At 34.8% G+C, this 19,899-nt stretch overlaps 2 protein-coding genes across 2 annotated transcripts; one reads left to right on the forward strand and one right to left on the reverse strand.

The window, feature by feature from the left end:
• Positions 1-4,246: 4,246 nt before the first annotated feature.
• On the reverse strand, positions 4,247-9,099 carry LOC149416035 (uncharacterized). The gene is made up of 3 exons (XM_089641857.1): positions 8,583-9,099; positions 8,297-8,493; positions 4,247-4,520 (listed from the first exon to the last, which is right to left on the reverse strand). Exons 1-3 carry the CDS (start codon positions 8,817-8,819, stop codon positions 4,247-4,249), a joined length of 708 nt encoding a protein of 235 aa, XP_089497983.1. The 5' UTR covers positions 8,820-9,099.
• A 114-nt stretch (positions 9,100-9,213) lies between these two features.
• LOC149416036 (uncharacterized) lies at positions 9,214-18,044 on the forward strand. The gene is made up of 5 exons (XM_089641858.1): positions 9,214-9,294; positions 13,718-13,833; positions 14,658-14,807; positions 14,926-15,231; positions 18,001-18,044. The coding sequence occupies exons 2-5, from the start codon at positions 13,767-13,769 to the stop codon at positions 18,042-18,044; spliced, it is 567 nt and encodes a 188-aa protein (XP_089497984.1). The 5' UTR covers positions 9,214-9,294; positions 13,718-13,766.
• The last annotated feature ends 1,855 nt before the right edge of the window (positions 18,045-19,899 follow it).

Here is a 19,899-nt window from a genome sequence, read left to right on the forward strand (position 1 = left end):
CAATTTATTATGAATAATATAATAAAGTTTAATGGGTGCTGTATTTTGGTATTTTCCGGCAAGGACACATATAAAGGTACCCAATACACCTCATGTTTTATAAGAAATGATGTTGTGCACAAGTGTGTGTCCTGTTTGCACGACATTTCAAAAGAGACATTGATTCCTGACATCCGAATTTTAAGTTCTATATTTAACACGTATGCAATGCAACAAACTGGCTGTCTGAGTACTCTCCGCATATTGCGAGCATTCCTTCGTTACAGCTGGGTGGTCGAATTCTAAATCTGAAAATGCAATTTCACCTCCATCTTCTTCCTGGAGCCCTGGTTCCGTCTTGATGGATATAATATCTGGCTTCAGTAGATCCATGGTCTGCTTTGGTAGAGTTTGGTTATTGGTTTAACCCCAAAAAATATATCTGAAACAGAACATTGTTAAAATAAAATAAAATGATAAAATTTATAAGTTAAATTAAAACAGGATACATGATTTTTAGCTTAACTCGTTAAATCATTCCTCCTTACGTACCCTTAAAATTGAATTGAATGTAACAACCGAATGTGTTTTTGAATGTAAAAATTGAATGTAACAACCTGCAAATCTTGAAACGGGAGAATTATCTTGCGCTGTGCATTGATAAACACCTTTAAAAAGCAACTTTTAAAAAGCATATTAAAGATATTAAAGATAAAATAACCCCTTTAATTAGCGTATTTATCCGTATCTTATTTCTGTTACCAAATAAAAAGGTCTATATTATAGCCTCGTACATTCACATTTAAACTACTTGATTGAAATGTGGTTAATTGCATATGAAATATATATAAATGAACTACACGTAAAACAAAACAAAGTAATCAAAAAGCTATTTCACTTCAAACCGAGAGCATCAACAGAAAAATTATGTATGAAAACAAAACTATTAATATTAAGAAACTTTTTATGAATATAATACATGTCTCCTTATAAGAAAAATAAATAATAAACTCATACAACCAAATATAGAAATCATTAAAACGTACCAACTAAACACACACACACACGGCAACAAGATAAAATAGATTTAAACACCATACATACTCATTACGGCAGGCAATCCATTGGTTAAGAGGGGAGCAACATACATAATTGCCTCCCAGACGAAATAAAAAATGAAAAAAGTGAAGGTATATTTAAAAAAAAGTTGTTCAGTTTTATGATCAATCAACAAAACAATGATCGTGAATAAAATCGTTGTGTAATATATTAATGTGTTATGTATTAGTTAATTCTAGTTAAATAAGTGAAAATGTAATTTTCTTTTATCTATAATAAAAAAAAAAACATAATTTTTTTTTTTTAAATGTGGTTTCGCTTGGAATATCCTGTCAAAATAACGAAGTCGTAGCCAAAACACATTTGAAAACCTTGAAGATATGACAACGGTTATGAGAAACGTTGTTTATCGTGGGAAAACTATATATATGTTAACAATGTTTACCGCCATTCCGCTTTTAACAAAATATCTGTTAACCATATGTTTTTTTGTGATCATTGTAATAAATGCCTTCGAAATGCTTATCTAATAATCGGTAGACGTCAAATTGACAGTTTAAACATTCTACTGTGACAAAACGCCCAATGATTCCCTAACTAAACTGGAATAACGGCAGCTACCAAATAAATAGCGATGAATATAAGTATGAGTACTTACTTTACCAATAACCATCACAGGCGTGGGATAGTATGTTTAACAGGAAGAAACGGAGAAGAAAGCACTTGTTAGCACTTGTCTAAAATATTTATTGGTTATGCATAGACAAGAATGAAGTCATAGACAATTATTTTAATTTTCATGTCGACCAGATAACTCAAAAAAAAAAACATTTTCATCACGTGACTTTTGAACACATTCATATTGTTAACATATATTATATATTCATAATATGTTAATTAATCACGGTAATTAATAAGAACGGTTATTATTAAGAACGATCGTTACTAAGAATAATGATTTTTAAGAACATTTCATATTCAGCACAATTTGCGAGTCATTCCACGCGAGTTAATGTTAGTTCTGCTTCAAAGTCCCAACAAAACAGTTCCATTAGGTTACCTGGTTAATTATTGATTTGATAAGGGTAATTAATAATTTTTATTATATTTTCATTTGAGTTTCGAGTTTCAGCAGAAAATAATAATAATGTTGTTTGCAACTAAATAATTTTGAGTTTTAATGTGAACATGTTCGTGATATTTGCAAGTAAATTGTTTGTTTGTTTTTGACGCTGTTATATAAATATTTTGTTTGTGTATTTATTTGCAGGTATCGACTCTTGCAGAGAGCCATTTCTTTGTGATTCTCTTTCGACGAGACCAATCCAAGTTACAGTACTGCGCACTTGTCTACAACTTACTGTCCCATAACTTTTTCGTCCATTGACATTGTTTTTAAAACCTTTTCTTTAAATGTGAGTATATTCAATAACAAACCTAACAAAATGAGAAGTTTCTGGCAAAAAACTAGAAACTTTTCTGTGCCTTTGTAGATTTACAAAAAGCATACGACCAAGTCGACAGGAAAAAGCTATGGTTGTCCAAGTATGGAGTGAATACGAATCTGACTCAGGCAATTGCGTCTCTGTATGAGGGAAGCGTTGCATGTGTTAGGGTAAACGGTGGTTTTACGGGGTGGTTTGATATCACAAAAGGTGTTAAACAAGGCTGCGTAATGTCACCGTGGTTATTCAATCTATACATGGATAAATGTGTGCAGGAATTGAAAGAGGTGGGATTGGGCGCGAATTTGAATAATTTGAAAGTATGTTGCCTGTTGTATGCTGATGATGCGGTGCTGATTGCTAATAGTATAGATGATCTACAGTCTCTCGTGTCTAGGATGAACGAAGTATGCATGAAGAATGAGTTAATGATGAATGTAAGTAAGTCTAAAGTAATGGTGTTTGAAAGAGAGAGTACGAAAACAGTGCGCAATATAATTGTGAATGGGGAATACTTGGAGCAGGTGGATGAGTTTGTGTATTTAGGAAGTATGTTAACGAGAGATGGGAAGGCTGACAGAGATATTGAAAGAAGGGTAAATGCAGGTAATTCCGTTAATGGAGGACTGGGTCTCTATTCCCGAACAAAGAACAATAGTTACTCGTTATGCTCCTCGCAGCGACCAAAAATTACTCGTCCTCGCGACCAACTTTGTCGAATCCTTCAATTTTACGTATTCTTGAACGTCGAACGATCGAAGAGATGATTATATTGGCAGCCCTGTGAATATTGTCTATGTTCTTGATGTTATTCAGATTTCTATGGTGTGACTGTCAAACTGTCAAACAGTGAAACCAAACAAACAGATATGGCCGCGGGTTACGTTACTAATAATCAAAAACAGTTACTAATTCAATTGGTAAGTTCAGATATTGAACTAATGCGTGGCAAATTTTCGTCATCTTTTACCTTTGCGGAATCCCGACGGAGATGGCAGGTGATTGCCGAACAATTGAATGCCATGGCAGGGGCAAATAAAGATTTCAAGCACTGGAGAAAGGTTTGTTTTATTTCCATTAATTTGTGTGTATTGTACACTTAAAATGTATATTTGTTACCCTCATACTTCGTTCAAATGAAGCTCTGCCTATGACAAATTTCTATTCAACAAAACGAGCACCGTGCTCACATCTAACATGGATTCCATGCCGAATCAAGTCCTCTTTGAAAAGTCAAAGCTATGAAAAAAATAATTCTAAAATAGCCCCCCTAACCTAACCTATTTTTTATCATCACTTTTCTGAAGAGGTTCCGAGTTGTCCAGTCACCGCTCACATAGTGTTTCGTTTAGCCTGATTTCTATGTTAAAATCATGATATTGAAATTAATGATGATGGGGCTACGCTACATCACAGCCGATTGCTTCAAAATTCAAGTAAAATTGTGTGATCTTGACGTTGTCCCTCTTTTTGAATATTTTAAGTTCTTATAAAGTCTCTTTCCACTAATATTTTGTGCAAATAATTAATATAATTCCAAAATATTTTCAGACATGGCAAGACTTAAGGTCGAAGGCCAAACTCAAGAATGCCTCCTTGAGGCGGCATGCGGCCGGGACGGGAGGCGGACCACCAGCGCCAGCAGTCAGCCTCAACGCTACTGACGAGCTCATTCTCCAAGTGATCAACCCAGTTTTGATTACGGGACACACGGAAGTTGAAGGGTCGGAGGTCAACTTCGATTTTTCATCCCTCGAAGGACCTCAGCCTGTTGCTGGCTGCAGCAGCTGGCAGTCTGTTGAGGTGCCACTGCTCTCGGAGGCCACACCTCCCCTTGTGGAACTTCCTACCCATGAGCCTCCACCCGCACAGACTCCGAGGCGTACTGCGGCATCTCGGAGGTTCACAGATTCCCAGAATCTATCCTCTACACTCGTCGAGGAGGGGGAGAGGCGTTTGACGAATTCCACAAATTTTTCAAATGGAATGTTGACTGCAATGACTAGGCTGACAGATGCAGTTGAATCTGTTAGTTCTCTGTTAATTATGGTGGTTCAACTATTGGAAGAAATAAAGGCCAAATCTAACCCTTGACAATTTGATGTCTTATTTCTTCCAATAGTTAAACCACCAAATTGCAGCCAAAAGTCCATTAATTTTTTTTGTTTTATTAAGCAAACTCCTCTCCTGTTGCGGCCAGCACTGGCCGGAGAGAGGAAAAGTCGAAGTTAACCTCCGACTCTTCAACTCCCGTGTGGCCCTTAAGGTTAAACGTCACATACGTTACAATCAGATGATAATAATTTAATTGGCGCCATCTGTGAATGCGTCGATTATAACTTACGTGACATTTCACCTTAATCAACACTGGGTTGATAAATAAAACTAAATGTGGTGGTTAACTTGTATTCAAAATATGTATCATTTTTTGTCAACATCATTTTCTGTATAAATTGAAATTGTAACGTTTTCTGAGTTATATGATAAAAATTGTGATACTACATATTCAGTAGCATTTTAGTCTGAAACTGAAATGTTTTCTGCGTTATATGATAAAATTGTGATACTACATATTCAGTAGCATTTTAGTCTGAAACTGAAATGTTTTCTGTGTTATATGATAAAAATTGTGATACCATTTAGTAGCATTTTAGTCTGAAACTGAAATGTTTTCTGCGTTATATGATAAAAAATGTGATACTATTTAGTAGCACTTTAGTCTTATTGCAAAATGTTTTTTCTTTAAAATTAACCAAAGATAGTTTTTTTATTTTTTTTATTTAGTAACTATATGTATATATAATATTTTTTACATTTTTATATGAAACTTTAATATATACATTAGTATACAATATCAGCGCAATGAGTGCGAGTTTTATTTTTATCATGGATAATTAAAATGTTTTTCTGATTACCACCAGAGTTGTAATTGTAATAGAAAATATCAGACTTGGTTAGTTCCATCAGTGTACTAATTGTTTAGTTTTAGCTTGTAATATAACATACGTTGAAATAATTAAAATTGTAATTGAAAAACTGAAATTATCCAAAGATGGTTAGCATACAATATATTGTGATACTATTTAGTAGCATTTTAGTCTTATTGGACAATGTTTTTTATTAAAAATTATCCAAAGATGGTTAGCATACAATATATTGTGATACTATTTAGTAGCATTTTAGTCTTATCGGACAATGTTTTTTATTTAAAATTATCCAAAGATGGTTAGCATACAATATATTGTGATACTATTTAGTAGCATTTTAGTCTTATCTGTTTTTTCTTTAAAATTATCCAAAGGTGGTTAGCATACAATATATTGTGATACTATTTAGTAGCATTTTATTCTTATCTGTTTTTTCTTTAAAATTATCCAAAGATGGTTAGCATACTATTTAGTAGCATTTTAGTCACAATGTTTTTTCTTTAAAATTATCCAAAGATGGTTAGCATACAATATATTGTGATACTATTAAATAGCATTTTAATCTTATCGGACAATGTTTTTTCTTTAACATTAACTAAAGATGGTTAGTATACAATATCAGCGTAATGAAAGCGTTGTAATTAAACAACTGAAACTGTAATGTTTTCTGGGTTATATGATAAAAATTATGATACTATTAGAAGCATTTTAGTTTTATCAGAGATAAATATAATGTTTTTTTCTTTAAAATTAACCAAAGAGAGTTAGTATCAGCATAATGAATGCGATTTTTATTTTTATCATGGATAATTATAATGTGTAACTAACTAACACCAGAATTGTAACTTACTAGAAAATATCAGACTTGATTAGTTCCATCAGTGTACTAATTCTTTATTTTTAGCTTGTAGTACAAAATATGTTAAAATGATTACAATTGTAATCGAACAACTGAAACTCTAATGTTTCCTGCGTTATATAAATTGTGATACTATTAGTAGCATTTTAGTTTTATCGGAGATAAACATAATGTTTTTTCTTTAAAATTAACCAAAGATATTTAGTAGACAATATCAATATCAGCATAATGAATGCGATTTTTATCATGGATAATTATAATGTTTAACTAATTAACACCAGAGTTGTAATTTATTAGAAAAATATCAGACTTGATTAGTTCTATCAGGGTACTAATTATTTATTTTTAGTTTTTATTACAAAATATATTGTCATTGTATATTGAAAACTGTGTTGTTTCTGTATTATTTGATTAAAAAAATTATGATATTCTTAATGTTAAATACATTTTTTTATGATCACACCATTGTTTTCTTACATTTTACATTACTATATTATCAGAAAATATATAAAACTTTTTGAAATTATACAATACTGAACGTGGGGCGAGACCCACCCAAAAGAGATGGGGCTTATTATTTTTTACAGCAACTGGATTCAAAATAATGTTTAAAATGTCTAGTTTCCAACATAACCTTCTTTGTGTCAGGTAATCAGCCACGGCCAGTGTAAAACATAGATGGTATTATGTCGGCCTTAAATAAATTAGTTGGCTTGCAACCAAACAATGGTAATGCTTTCAAAATCACTTATTATAATCACGTGTAAATATTCTATTTGAAATGTTTGTTGTAACGCAGCCTCATATAGCCTCACCTCACCACTTAATATTTGTGTGTAAAACGTAAGAGGAAGGTTTATATGTATAATACATGCGTGTAAATATTGTATTTTATTCAGTAGAGAAAAGTCGAGAAATTCAAAGATTCAATTCAGGCAGCGGGCGGTGTGAATTTGAAATGTATGCAAATTAACAGATGGCGTTGGTTATAACGGTTGGGTATGCCACAGCAACGTGTGGCCGGGTCTGCTAGTTAATAATAATACGATCCAGACACTTGACAGATAATTAAAATAATTGACAAATAATATACAGTGAACAGAATAATAAAAGGATAAAAAGACTTGTATAAACACAAAGAATTTAAAAATAATTTTGAACTATCGTATTTCGAACAGCTCTACCAGCCGCTAAATCTGGGTTAATTCTGTTAACAGCCCCAGGCTCAAGAGGAGCCATTCCTTCAGTAATCAGCCCTAAATCTAGACTGTGATCAATCAGGTATTCCGGAAGATCAAATTTATCTTCCACACACATATTGTGAAGCACTATGCATGCATTGATAATTTTGGACGCCTTTTCAGGAGCATAATGAAGAACTCTATGTTTACAAAGGCAACGGAATCTCATTTTTAAAACACCGTTACATCTCTCAACAGTAGACCTGATTGATCTTAGTTTTGCATTGAATCGGTCTTCAGGAGATCCAGGTACAGCCCTATCGATTTGGGTCATTAACCATGGCCGCAATGGGTATCCAGAGTCCCCCAGAAGATAATACCCGGATTGACCCCTCCTGTAGAGCTCCTTCAGCACGGGTTCCACAGAACATGACCTCCAGATAAAGGCATCATGAGTGCTCCCAGGGAAACGTGCATCCACATGTAAGATTCGGAGATCCAAGTCACAAATCAGTTGGACATTAATTGAATGATACGCCTTTCTGTTCACATATATATATTCCGGATGTACGGGATCCCTCACCTTTGGCGGGAATATGGCTACGTGAGTGCAGTCGATGCACCCAACAATCCCTGGGAATCTGTATTTATCGAAAAACCAATAGTAAACAAATATTATTGATACAGCCAATCTTAAAATAAGTACAAAATGTGATCTTTAGTAAGTACAGTAATTAATTCATTCTTTAATGAAATATAACAATTTTGGAATAAAAAATATTATATGTGCGTGTAAAAGCTGTATTAAATGTGATATAAATCATAATGTTCCTATAATAAACTTACTTCATCCTCATCTGGTTTAGTGCCTGGATATTAGGGGGAAATTTTACCCATAGGTTGAAAATTTCGGGTTTGTTTAGGGCATTTACTACTTCATCCAGTGCACGTGACATGGAGGGTTGCGAAATTGCAACGTGCAGATTACAACCCACGGGCAACTGGTAACTCCCCGTGGCAAAAAAATTTAATGCTGCTAACACCTGCAAAACAAAGTTGCAACAGATTAATTAGCAAGTTAATTTTCGTGTGAAACCATTAAAAGTTTATTTTAAATCATTTTTGTACTCACCTTGGTTTCGACATCTATAGCTGAAGAACGGGATGGGGGTGGAATAAATGGAGACACAAGGACTATCAGCCGACGCACTAAGGCTTTGTTGAGCCTAAAATTCCTTATGAAGGCTTCATCGGTCGTATTGGCGAAGGAATCTACCCTCTGACGAAACGTTCGTGCAGGTCTCAAAGCAGCTGCTTCAGCTTGCTCAACATCGTGAATCACAGCCAACATCGCTGGTAAATCAGCCATTATAAATTTCAAAATGGCTTTACAAAAATAGACGATGTCTTTGCGGGTGCGAAAATTCGCGCGAGAAAACAATAATGCCAGATTTTGACAGCTAATTGCATAGATACGCTAACAACCTACCGCTCGCTGCCCGTTTCGACTGGTTTACCCCACTCGTTGTTATGTGGAATGACTTTTGACGTTTGGCGTCTAAGAATCTTCCTTCGACCAAGCTCAAGAATAACCAAGTCGACCAACGGACGTACTTTCGACGGCGATTACGAGCGACGACGCTTCCAGAATAGAGCCCCTGGTCGCCATGAAAATTATAATAATTGTCTATGACTTCATTCTTGTCTATGCATAACCAATAAATATTTTTGACAAGTGCTAACTAGTGCTTTCTTCTCCGAGAGCCGTTTCTTCCTGTTTCCCAACTCTGTTTATCCCGCGTTATTAAACTTACTATCCCACGCCTGAGATGGTTATTGGTAAAGTAAGTACTCATTCTTATATTCATCGCTATTTATTTGGTAACTGCCGTTATTCCAGTTTAGTTAGGGAAACATTGGGTGTTTTTTCACCGTATAATGTTTAAACTGTCAATTTGACGTCTACCGATTATTAGTAGAGGGCATTTATTACAATTACACAACCAAAAACATATTGTTAACATATATTTTGTTAAAAGCGGTAAACATTGTAAATATATAAATATAGTTTTCCCACGATAAACAACGTTTCTCTTAACCGTTGTCATATCTTCAAGGTTTTCAAATATGTGTTTTGGCTACGACTTCGTTATTTTGACAGGACATTCCAAGCGAAACCACATTTTATTTTTTATTTTTTTAAATGTTTTTTTTATTCTAGATAAAAGAAAATTACATTTTCACTTATTTAACTAGAAAAAACTAATACATTACATATTAATATATTACATTACGATTTTATTCACGATCATTGTTTTGTTGACTGAGCATAAAACTGAATAACTTTTTCTTAAATTTACCTTCAGTTTTTTCATTTTTAATTTCGTCTGGGAGGCAATCTTGCTCCCCTCGAAACCAATGGATTGCTTGCCGTAATGAGTATGTATGGTGTTTAAATGCATTTTATCTTGTTGCCGTGTAAAGTGTGTGTGTAATTGGTACGTTTTAATGATTTCTGCATTTGGATTATGAGTTTATTATTTATTTTGCATATAAGGAGACATGTATAATATGCATAAAAAGTTTCTTAATGTTAATAGTTTTGTTTCCATGCATAATTTTTCTGTTGATGTTCTAGGTTTGAAGTGAAATAGCTTTTTGATTACTTTGTTTTGTTTTACGTGTAGTTCATTTCTATATGTTTCATTGGTGGCCATCCCAAAAAATCTGCACTTACATGCATTCATGTTCCACCGGGCAAACACGGTTGATCAAATAACCTCACTTCTAAAAAAGAAGAAGCCCGATCTAGAATTTACGGTAGAGAAACTCGTTACGAGACATGAGAGGTATGCCTCTTTCAAAATAGGAATTCCGTAAAACAGCTTCCTTTTTTTCCTGGACCCCATGATCTGGCCAGAAAACGTGGCCTTAAACGAATGGTCATTTTGGAGGCCACGACCCAAAACCAGATGGCCGACACCAACACGCACGAAAACCAACATTAGTGGAATCTACCAAATAGTCAGAAGTTTTAATAATAAAATTTTAGATTTTATGACCAATGTAATGTGTCCGAAACCACTTCTGGTTGCTCTTACTGAAACGTGGCTAACTTCGGGCACGTATTCCGCCGAGCTATTCGGAAATCTATACCACGTATCCAGGAAGGATAGAGGCAGTCGCGAAGGAGGGACACTCCTGGCCCTCCGAGCTGACAGCCACTCACACGCTGAAATACTGGAATACATGGAAACCCAAGGTGAAGACTTGTGGGTGAAACTTTCACACAGAAATGTCATTATATATATATATGTGTAGTATACTTTCCTCGAAATACAAAATCGGAACAATATAAATTATTTTACGAGAAAATCATTAGTGAAAGTGCAAAACTACAATCTAAAAATATTATTATCTTCGGTGATTTTAACTTTTCGTCAGGTAAGAACCCGAGTGATGTTTACGATTATTTTTGTTCTTTTGATGATTTGACACAAGTAAACACTGTTTATAACATAAATGCACGCGTGTTAGACTTAGTATTAAGCAACATACATTCCAAAAATGTTGTTGCCCGTCGCCATGATTCTCCACTTGTCAAAGAAGACCTTAATCACCCTTCACTATCATTCACACTCGAGTACATAACAAAAACCCAAGAAAAATCAGACATATTGCCCCCGGACATAAACATGGGTTGGATTTTCAACGAAAACTTAGATCATAAACTTAGAAATGATTTAGAACAACATAACTGGAATCATTATGACTGCCTCGATGTAAACCTAGCTGCTGAAATGTTTTATAAGCAGTTCAATAATATTTTTGACTTATGCTTAAAGAAAAGATCCACATGTATGCTCGGAGATAATGAACAATATCCAAAATGGTTTACTGGAGAGATCATTCATCACATACGAGAGAATAATAAAATGCACCATCTTTGGAAAAAAACTAAATCCGAACATGCCTTAACAAACTTTAAAAAATCACGAAAATTAATCAAGCAGTTAATTGGTAAGGCCTACACTGACTTTACACGTGAAGCAGAGAATGGTATTATAACAGACCCAACTCTATTTTGTTCTTACACGAACGATAAACGCCGCGGCTGTGACAAACTTAATCATATGACCTTTAATGAAAATCAATTCAATGAATATTCTGAAATCGCAGAAGGTTTCGCAGATTTTTTACAATCAGTATTCAGCGACAATATTCCCAAACTTGATATTTCCTCTATAGCTTCTTCGTCTCACAATGCTTTACCTGTTCAAATTCACGAAATTAACGATGATGATATTGTTGCCGCTTTTCACAAGCTAAAACCTAAATACTCTGTCGGTCCAGATTTTATACCACCCATCATACTCAAAAGATACTCAAAACATTTGATTCAACCTCTAAAGCACTTTTTTAACATTTCACTTCGTAATAATACCTTCCCTGAAATGTGGAAACTAACAAAAGTTCGGCCTATACACAAAGAAGGCAAAAAATCAGCAATCGATAATTACAGACCTGTAGCTGTCTTATCAGCACCCGCAAAACTTTTAGAAACCATAATTTACTCACAAATATAATAATCAAACAAAACATACACTCACCGAGAATCAGCATGGATTTCGCCCCACTCTATCTCCCTCAACAAACCTTATGAATCTCACCACCTACAGAAATAAATCGTTTGAAATTTTTTTACATGTTGATCTGATTTATACAGACTTCGAAAAAGCATTTGATAAAGTCGATCATGATATTTTACTAATAAAATTGAGTGACATCGGATTCTCTCAGGATTTTCTCTCTTTCGTAGCTAGCTACTTACACAATCGTCGTCAGTATGTCAGTTACGGACACCAGTTTTCTCACAAAAAAATACAAAACTAACTCCGGGATTTCCCAGGGATTGAATCTAGGACCCCTCCTCTTTCTTTTATTCATTACTGATATATGCAAGACCATTAACCGCTCAAAATATCTCCTCTTTGCTGACGATATCAAATTTTTCAGAGCTATCAAAAGTTGTATCGATTCCATTCTTCTGCAGAATGATCTTGATTCTCTTGTCAAATGGTCGGAATTAAATAAATTACCCTTCGGCATCCAGAAATGCAGTGTAGTTACATTTACAAGATCCAAAGATACATTTCTATTCCCATATAACATTAATAAAAATTTATTAACACGCAAAAACGAGATTCGTGACCTTGGGGTGATCTTCGAAGCAAATCTCTCTTTCAAATCCCACATATCTGACATTGTCTCCCTCGCCAACAAAATGCTTGGATTTGTTCTTCGTAATTCGAGTTCATTCACTAATGGAATTGCAATACGGAGAACATATGAAGCACTTGTCCGCAGCATCCTGGAATACAGCTCCATTATTTGGGCCCCTTCTGAACAAAACCATATCTTAGAAATAGAAAAAAGTACAAAAAAGGTTTATGCGTTACCTGTATATGAGGGAATATACATACTATCCATTCCTATATTCATCCTTGTTCTTATCAGGAATGCTCGATTTCAAAACATTAGAAGCCCGTAGAAAAATATTTTTAGGCAAACACTTTTTTTAAGTTAATCTCTGGTACAATACACAATCCGCCTATGCTGAAAGAGGTTAACAAGAGGTTTTATGTCCTTAACAATTATACTCGAGGGAGATCCCATGCACTCTTATATGCTCCGAAAGCGAGGACTTATGCCTATCAAAACGCGCCAATAAACAGAGCGACTCAACTGCTTAACGATTCTGCATTAGCCATCGACATTTTCAATGTCACCTACAGACAATTCAGTAACTATCTTATAACACATGTCACAAAATAGTAAAACTGCCTCTGTAAACTTTTAATTTGTAATCTTCTCCATGATATATTGGTGGATAACCGTTTTATGGAGAACATGAAAAAAAAAAAAATGCAGATTTCAATCAAGTAGTTAAAATTTGAATTTACGTGGCTATAATATAGACCTTTTTAAATTTTATTTGGTAACAGATATGATATCTGTCTAAATACGCTAATTAAAAGGTTGATTTTATCATTAATATCTTTAATATGCTGTTTAAAAGTTAGGTGTTTATCAATGCACCGCCCAAGATATTTCTCCCGTTTCTGGATTTGCAGGTTGTTATATTCAATTTTTAAGGGTACGTAAGGAGGAATGATTTAACGAGTTAAACTAAAAATCATGTATTCTGTTTTAATTTAACTTGTAAATTTTATCATTTTATTTTGTTTTAACAATGTCCTGTTTCAGATATATTTTTTGGGGTTTAACCAATAACCAAACTCTACCAAAGCAGAACATGGATCTACTGAAGCCAGATACTATATACATCAAGACGGAACCAGGGCTCCAGGAAGAAGATGGAGGTGCAATTGAATTTTCTGATTTAGATTTCGACCACCCAGCTGTAACGAAGGAATGCTCGCAATATGCGGAGAGTACTCAGACAGCCAGTTTGTTGCATTGCATACGTGTTAAATAAAGAACTTTAAATTCGGATGTCCGGGATCAATGTCTCTTTTGAAATGTCGTGCAAACAGGACACACACTTGAGTACAACATCCTCTCTTATAAAATATGAGGTTTTTTGGGTATTTACCTTACTATACGTCCTTGCTGGAAAATTCCAAAATATACCACTCATTAAACTTTATTATATTATTAAAATAAGTTGTCTGTTCCTCGATTTTCACCTAATTTTATTTGGGGTATGATGTGAATTACATGTATTATACGTTAAAAATACATAAATATTGATTGGAAAAACAATATCCAATTGACTGAAAACAACCAAACTCTCTACTACAGGTGCTCTATAGAAAGGTTTTTCCTTTTTGAAGAATCGGTCCCTGAAGCGGCCGTCAAAATGCAATTTTTCAATAAAAAAAATCTCGTTTATATCAATTTGACGAAGATACAGCGCTGGCCTTCTGCGGGCGAAATTGGTGCAATTCGCTCCGGGCGTCGAATACTTAACCTAACACATTGCTCTTGATATTATTTTTGATAAATACCGCTCTACAAAAAAAACACAAATCATCATTTTAATGATTACAGTGATATACTGCCTTGGCGCGTTCTGAATAAGATCGTTAGGGCAGCCAAAATTAAACTTGCGCCAGGCGCCGTTTGGTTTGGGGCTGGCCATGCAAAGATTCATTCATATCTTTACTGTCCTTTTTTATTCCAGGAAACATTAATGTGAAGACAGTCACCATAAACGCGGACCTTGGACCCCGACAAGATGAAGCGGCGCTTACTTATATGAAAATTGACATAGACCTGCCGGATGTAAAAGAGGAATGCTTAGAACGCTTTGGAAGTATTATCAAGAAAGCAGGTAAAACCAATTTTTCACTGTAAACTTGAACGACTGACTTCGCTTATTTACTCTAAGTATAGGAAATAAGTTTAACTGAGTCTTTTTCACCCATGTTGTTTTTCAAATTTGTCGACAGATCTTCAGACGCATTTTGTGGAAAAAGAATTTACTCCTCCCCATCACAACTACTCCTCTCCTAAGTCAAATTTTGCAATAAACGTACGCACCCATGTTAGAGAAAAAACTTTTTCATGTTCCGTGTGCAACTATGCATGTTATACAAAGAGCCGTCTAACGGGCCACCTGCTGACTCATGGTGGAAAAAAACCTTTTTCATGTTCCAAGTGCAACTATGCGTGTTGTCAAAAGGGTCAGCTGAAGAGGCACATGCTGAATCACAGTGGAGAAAAACCTTTTTCGTGTTCCGTGTGCAACTATGCATGTAATCATAAGGGTCTTTTAAAGATCCACATGCTGACTCACAGCGGAGAAAAACCTTTTTCATGTTCCGTGTGCAACTATGCATGTGGTCGAAAGAGTCAGTTGAAGAGGCATATGCTGAATCACAGTGGAGAAAAACATTTTCCATGTTCCGTGTGCAACTATGCATGTAATCATAAGGGTCATTTAATGAACCACATGCTGACTCACAGTGGAGAAAAACCTTTTTCATGTTCGGAGTGCAACTATGCAAATTATAAACAGGGTAACCTGAAGAGACACTTGCTGACTCACAGTAGAGAAAAACCTTTTTCATGTTTGGAGTGCAACTATGCGTGTTATGGAAACGGTCAACTGAAGAGCCATATGCTGACTCACAGTGCAGAAAAAGCTTTTTCATGTTCCGTGTGCAACTTAGCATGCAATCGAAGGGGTCAACTGATTAGCCATATGCTGACTCACAGTGGAGAAAAATCTTTTTCATGTTCCTTGTGCAACTATGCATGTTATCAAAAAATCGAATTAAACGGACACATGCGGATTCACAGTAGAGAAAAACCCTTTTCATGTTCCGAGTGCACCTATGCGTGTTGTCAAAAGGGTCAGCTGAAGGGGCACATGCTGATTCACAGTGGAGAAAAACCTTTTTCATGTTTGGAGTGCAACTATGCAAGTTATAAACAGGGTAACCTGAAGAGACACTTGCTGACTCACAGTGGAGAAAAACGTTTTTCATGTTTGGAGTGCAATTATGCAAGTTATCAACAGGTTAACCTGAAGAGACACTTGCTGACTCACAGTGGAGAAAAACCTTTTTCATGTTCCTTGTGCAACTATGCATGTTATCAAAAGGGCCAACTAAAGAACCATATGCTCTCTCACATCGTAGGAAAACTTCTTTAATATTCTGTGTGCAACCATACATGTTATCTGAAGTGCAACATGCTAAACTCACGGTGGAGAAAACCCTTTTTGATGTCCCTTGTGAAACATTTAATTTTTTCAAAACACCCACATGCTGACTCACAGTGTCGAAAAACCTGTTTTACGTTCCAAGTGCACATATTAATGTTATTATAAAGGCAATCTGAAGCGCACTGTGAGACACTACGGAGAAAACTTTTTCGTGTTCCTTGTTCATCTATGGATATTCTCAAAACGCACATCTAAAAAGCCACATGCTAACTCACAGTGGCCACAAACCTTTTTCATTTACCAAGTGCACATATTCAGATTCTAGGAAAGGCCACCTCACCCCCATATAGGACATTTGTTGGAACACATGCTGACTCAGAGCGGAGAAAAACCCGTTTTCCAATTCCGAGTGCAACTATGCAAGTTATCAACAGTGTTCCTTGAAGAGAAAAAACTGACTGACTGTTGAGAATTTTTATTTCGTTTTATGGCTGAAGAGAGATTTGAAAAAACGCTTGCGCACTCACAGTTTTTTTTCGTATGCTATTATGCGTTTTTTCGAAAAGACTCTTTGACCTTTTCTTGTTCCTTGCTTTAACATTCACTTCACGAAAACTATTTACAGAATAAATTCTAGTAATAGATATGATATGTTTCACCAGAGAGTTTCCAGTATATAAAATAAGTATAATTTTATAATGGTCAAAATATTTATAAACTTTCGATTTCTTTGAATTTGTTCTAAATCGCATTGAATAAGATTTGATTCTTTTTAAACTTAAATGTACGTGTAACTTAAATGTTAATGTATGTGTAAAAAAAGTTAGTTATGTCATACTACTAACGCGAATATAAAAATATATATGAATATGTGTACAGTAATGTATTTAATTATTTTTCACATAATATTTTTACACTTCTTTCTATTTTTCACTTTCAAAACTGTAGAATTGTAGCAGCAGCGTTCTAGAACATTTTATTTTCTGTTTACCCTGTAGAGATCGCACCTTGTACCTACGAGAATTATTTGGTAAACACATCTGCTAGGTACTTCAACCGCTCGAGATATTACTACCTGGGCAGACAGAAAAAAGTTCCATTGATTTGACTGATTTGACGATTTTCCTCTCAGATACATCAAAATGCAAGTACTTTTCTCCGTACAAAATAGAGCCGACAAATTTTTAACTTTTTTTTTTTAATTTTTTAAGTGGGGTTTGTAAAGGCTGCAATGCCGATATAATCTATGATTTTATTCGAAAAAACGAAAACTCTTTCATTTAAAAAAGAAGTTGAAATATTCTTGTTTTTGTAATTATTAGTAGTTAATACAGTTAACTACTTATTGGCTTCAATTTTTCATTTAAATCTAACTTTACCAACCGCATTTAGCGTTGTTCACCGTAGTTAACATTTGAACTCTGATATTACTGAATATTTTAAAACCTATTCATTTTATTGCTATTTTTTTCAAGAACTGTTTTAGACCCAGAATCCTAATAACACGGTTTAATTTTTTACCGTTTTTTACCGTCTTGCATATGCCCAGAAAAAAGTGAACTATTTCGTCCAGATCTTGTTTTTTGCCTCATTTTCAGGGAATTTCTCATCATTCCCATAATTTCCGCCACAGTTCCATCAGGACTCGCATTCCTTTTGTGCGCCCCACTGGTCGTGGGCGTCATGGTAAGATCAAGACTTTCAGGTGATGAAACGTCTGATAAATCTACGACAGATGTGGCATCAAGATTGCCTGTTGTGGGACGTCCTTCCAAATACGGCAAATCTCCAAGGCGCCATCACTTTCCCCGCTTGGCCACTATTCTTAATGCGCCTTTTAATCGCACTGTTGTAGCAATTGCGCAACTTACTCCAGTCGTCTTAACACTGGTCAACTGAAACAATCATTTTTGTTTATTACCTACAGATTTTTGGCTACGGGAAATTCATTTGGATCTATAGGATTCAGCTATCGCATAGGATTATCCACTGTATACAATATAGTCAAAGAAGTTTGTGAAGCTATTTGGAAACATATTGGACCGAAGGTAATGCCCCAGCCAACAACAGAAATGTGGAAAGAAACTTCTGGAATTTTCCTAATCGAATTGGTGCTCTAGATGGCAAACATATCAACATTAAGTGTCCAATAAATAGCGGTTCAGACTACTGGAATTATAAAGGTCAAAATTCCACAGTAGTGATGGCCTTAGTAGATGCTAATTATAAATTTATAACGGTAGACGTTGGCTCATATGGAAGAGACAGTAATGGAGAAATTTTAGAAAATTTTTCAAAGGTAAATTATTAGATGAAAATAAGTTAAACATACCACCTGATCAACCACTGGTAACAGGATTTGAACCGTTACCATACATTATAGTGGGTGATGAAGCGTTTCCGTTCAAATCGTTTTGATGAGACCGTACAACAAAAACGCCTTGCTGAAAAATGAACCAAATAAAATTTTCAACTATCAGCTGTATCGGGGTAGAAGGACAGTGGAAATGCATTTGGCATATTACGAGCTAGGTGGCGAGTTTTTTAGGGTCCAATGCAAGTGCAACCAGCAATGGTGGACAGAATAGTTCTTACAGCTGCCTTCATAACTACTTGGGCACCACGTTCGAGCTTAGCAACGAACAGTATTTTTTTTTAAAGAAAGACACATTGACGGGTTACGAATAACCTGACAATATTTGAAAATCTCCCACCACCACCACAGTAAGCTAAAATTTTTGCTTGTGTTGTGATGGAGGACTTAGCCAGGATGCACCCATAGAACCGCAAAATGCTCTAATTCCATTGGATGGAATCAGGAGAAACCATACTCTAACGTGCTTATCATGTGAGGGAAAAGAGGCAGGATGGGTCAGTACCGTGGCAGATAAGTATGGGGAGGCAACATTCCCAAAATGAAAATATCTAAAACCATACAATTGTGTCTTATTTTTTGTATATCATTTACTAATGTTGTAGAAAATTTTACAGATAAAATTTAGTGTTATTTAGAATATTCTTACATTATCGGTAAAGATAATTTCGTTTTTTAATCAATTTTTTTTGTAACCCGTAGATGTTTACCTATGTCTAGAATTATTTTTAAATATATTTTTTTCTTTTTTTGAGGTTGCAAATTTTATCATTTCATCATATCTAGTGATTTCAATAATGTCAAGCCTGTAAAAACATGATATATGTCACTAGTAAGGAGTCATGTAGAATACAATTCCACGGTTTGGTCCCCAAATTATTAGGTTCATTCACATGCGATTGAAATAATCCAAAATAATTTTTTAAGAAATGTAAATTTTAAAATGGGCATTCCTAGATAAAACCTAAATTACGAAAACGTACATTGTTTATTAATTCAAAATTATCTGATCTTAGAATAATTTCCGATTTAACCTGTTTGTATAAAATCATTAATTTAATGTTTGATACCCCTGATTTATTACAAGTAATCTCTTTTCATACTCCAAGCAGGTCGGTTACAAGACAGTAACTACAATATTATTGTAGCAATTCTATATCAAAGTCCCAATATCACACTCCTATGCAACGGATTCAACAGCTAGGAAACAAATACTCCGATATTGTTGATATATTTAGTACATCAATTTCTTTATATAAGCATACCTTATTGAAGTTTTTTTCATCAAGTGGGGGAATATTTTGAAAAAGCTATTTAAATTGACAGTATTACAGTATTTTGCACGTAAACAATATTTTGTCGGCTGAAACAAAAAAAATA

This window comes from Hesperophylax consimilis, chromosome 17 (genome assembly GCF_061612785.1).
Source record: "Hesperophylax consimilis isolate HC1 chromosome 17, BYU_Hcon_1.0, whole genome shotgun sequence".
Taxonomy (NCBI): Eukaryota; Metazoa; Arthropoda; class Insecta; order Trichoptera; family Limnephilidae; genus Hesperophylax; species Hesperophylax consimilis.

What these genes read in the sequence shown, in the direction of transcription:
- LOC149416035 (XM_089641857.1), bottom strand. Translation starts at nt 8,819, where the DNA reads ATGGCTGATTTACCAGCGATGTTGGCTGTGATTCACGATGTTGAGCAA. An exon ending in CTATAGATGTCGAAACCAAG is followed by an intron (nt 8,494 to 8,582) that starts GTGAGTACAAAA and finishes TTTGTTTTGCAG; the next exon opens with GTGTTAGCAGCATTAAATTT. An exon ending in CTAAACCAGATGAGGATGAA is followed by an intron (nt 4,521 to 8,296) that starts GTAAGTTTATTA and finishes CATAATTAACAG; the next exon opens with AGAACTAACAGATTCAACTG.
- LOC149416036 (XM_089641858.1), top strand. Translation starts at nt 13,767, where the DNA reads ATGGATCTACTGAAGCCAGATACTATATACATCAAGACGGAACCAGGG. An exon ending in AAGTATTATCAAGAAAGCAG is followed by an intron (nt 14,808 to 14,925) that starts GTAAAACCAATT and finishes ATTTGTCGACAG; the next exon opens with ATCTTCAGACGCATTTTGTG. An exon ending in TTCCGTGTGCAACTATGCAT is followed by an intron (nt 15,232 to 18,000) that starts GTAATCATAAGG and finishes GCACTGTTGTAG; the next exon opens with CAATTGCGCAACTTACTCCA.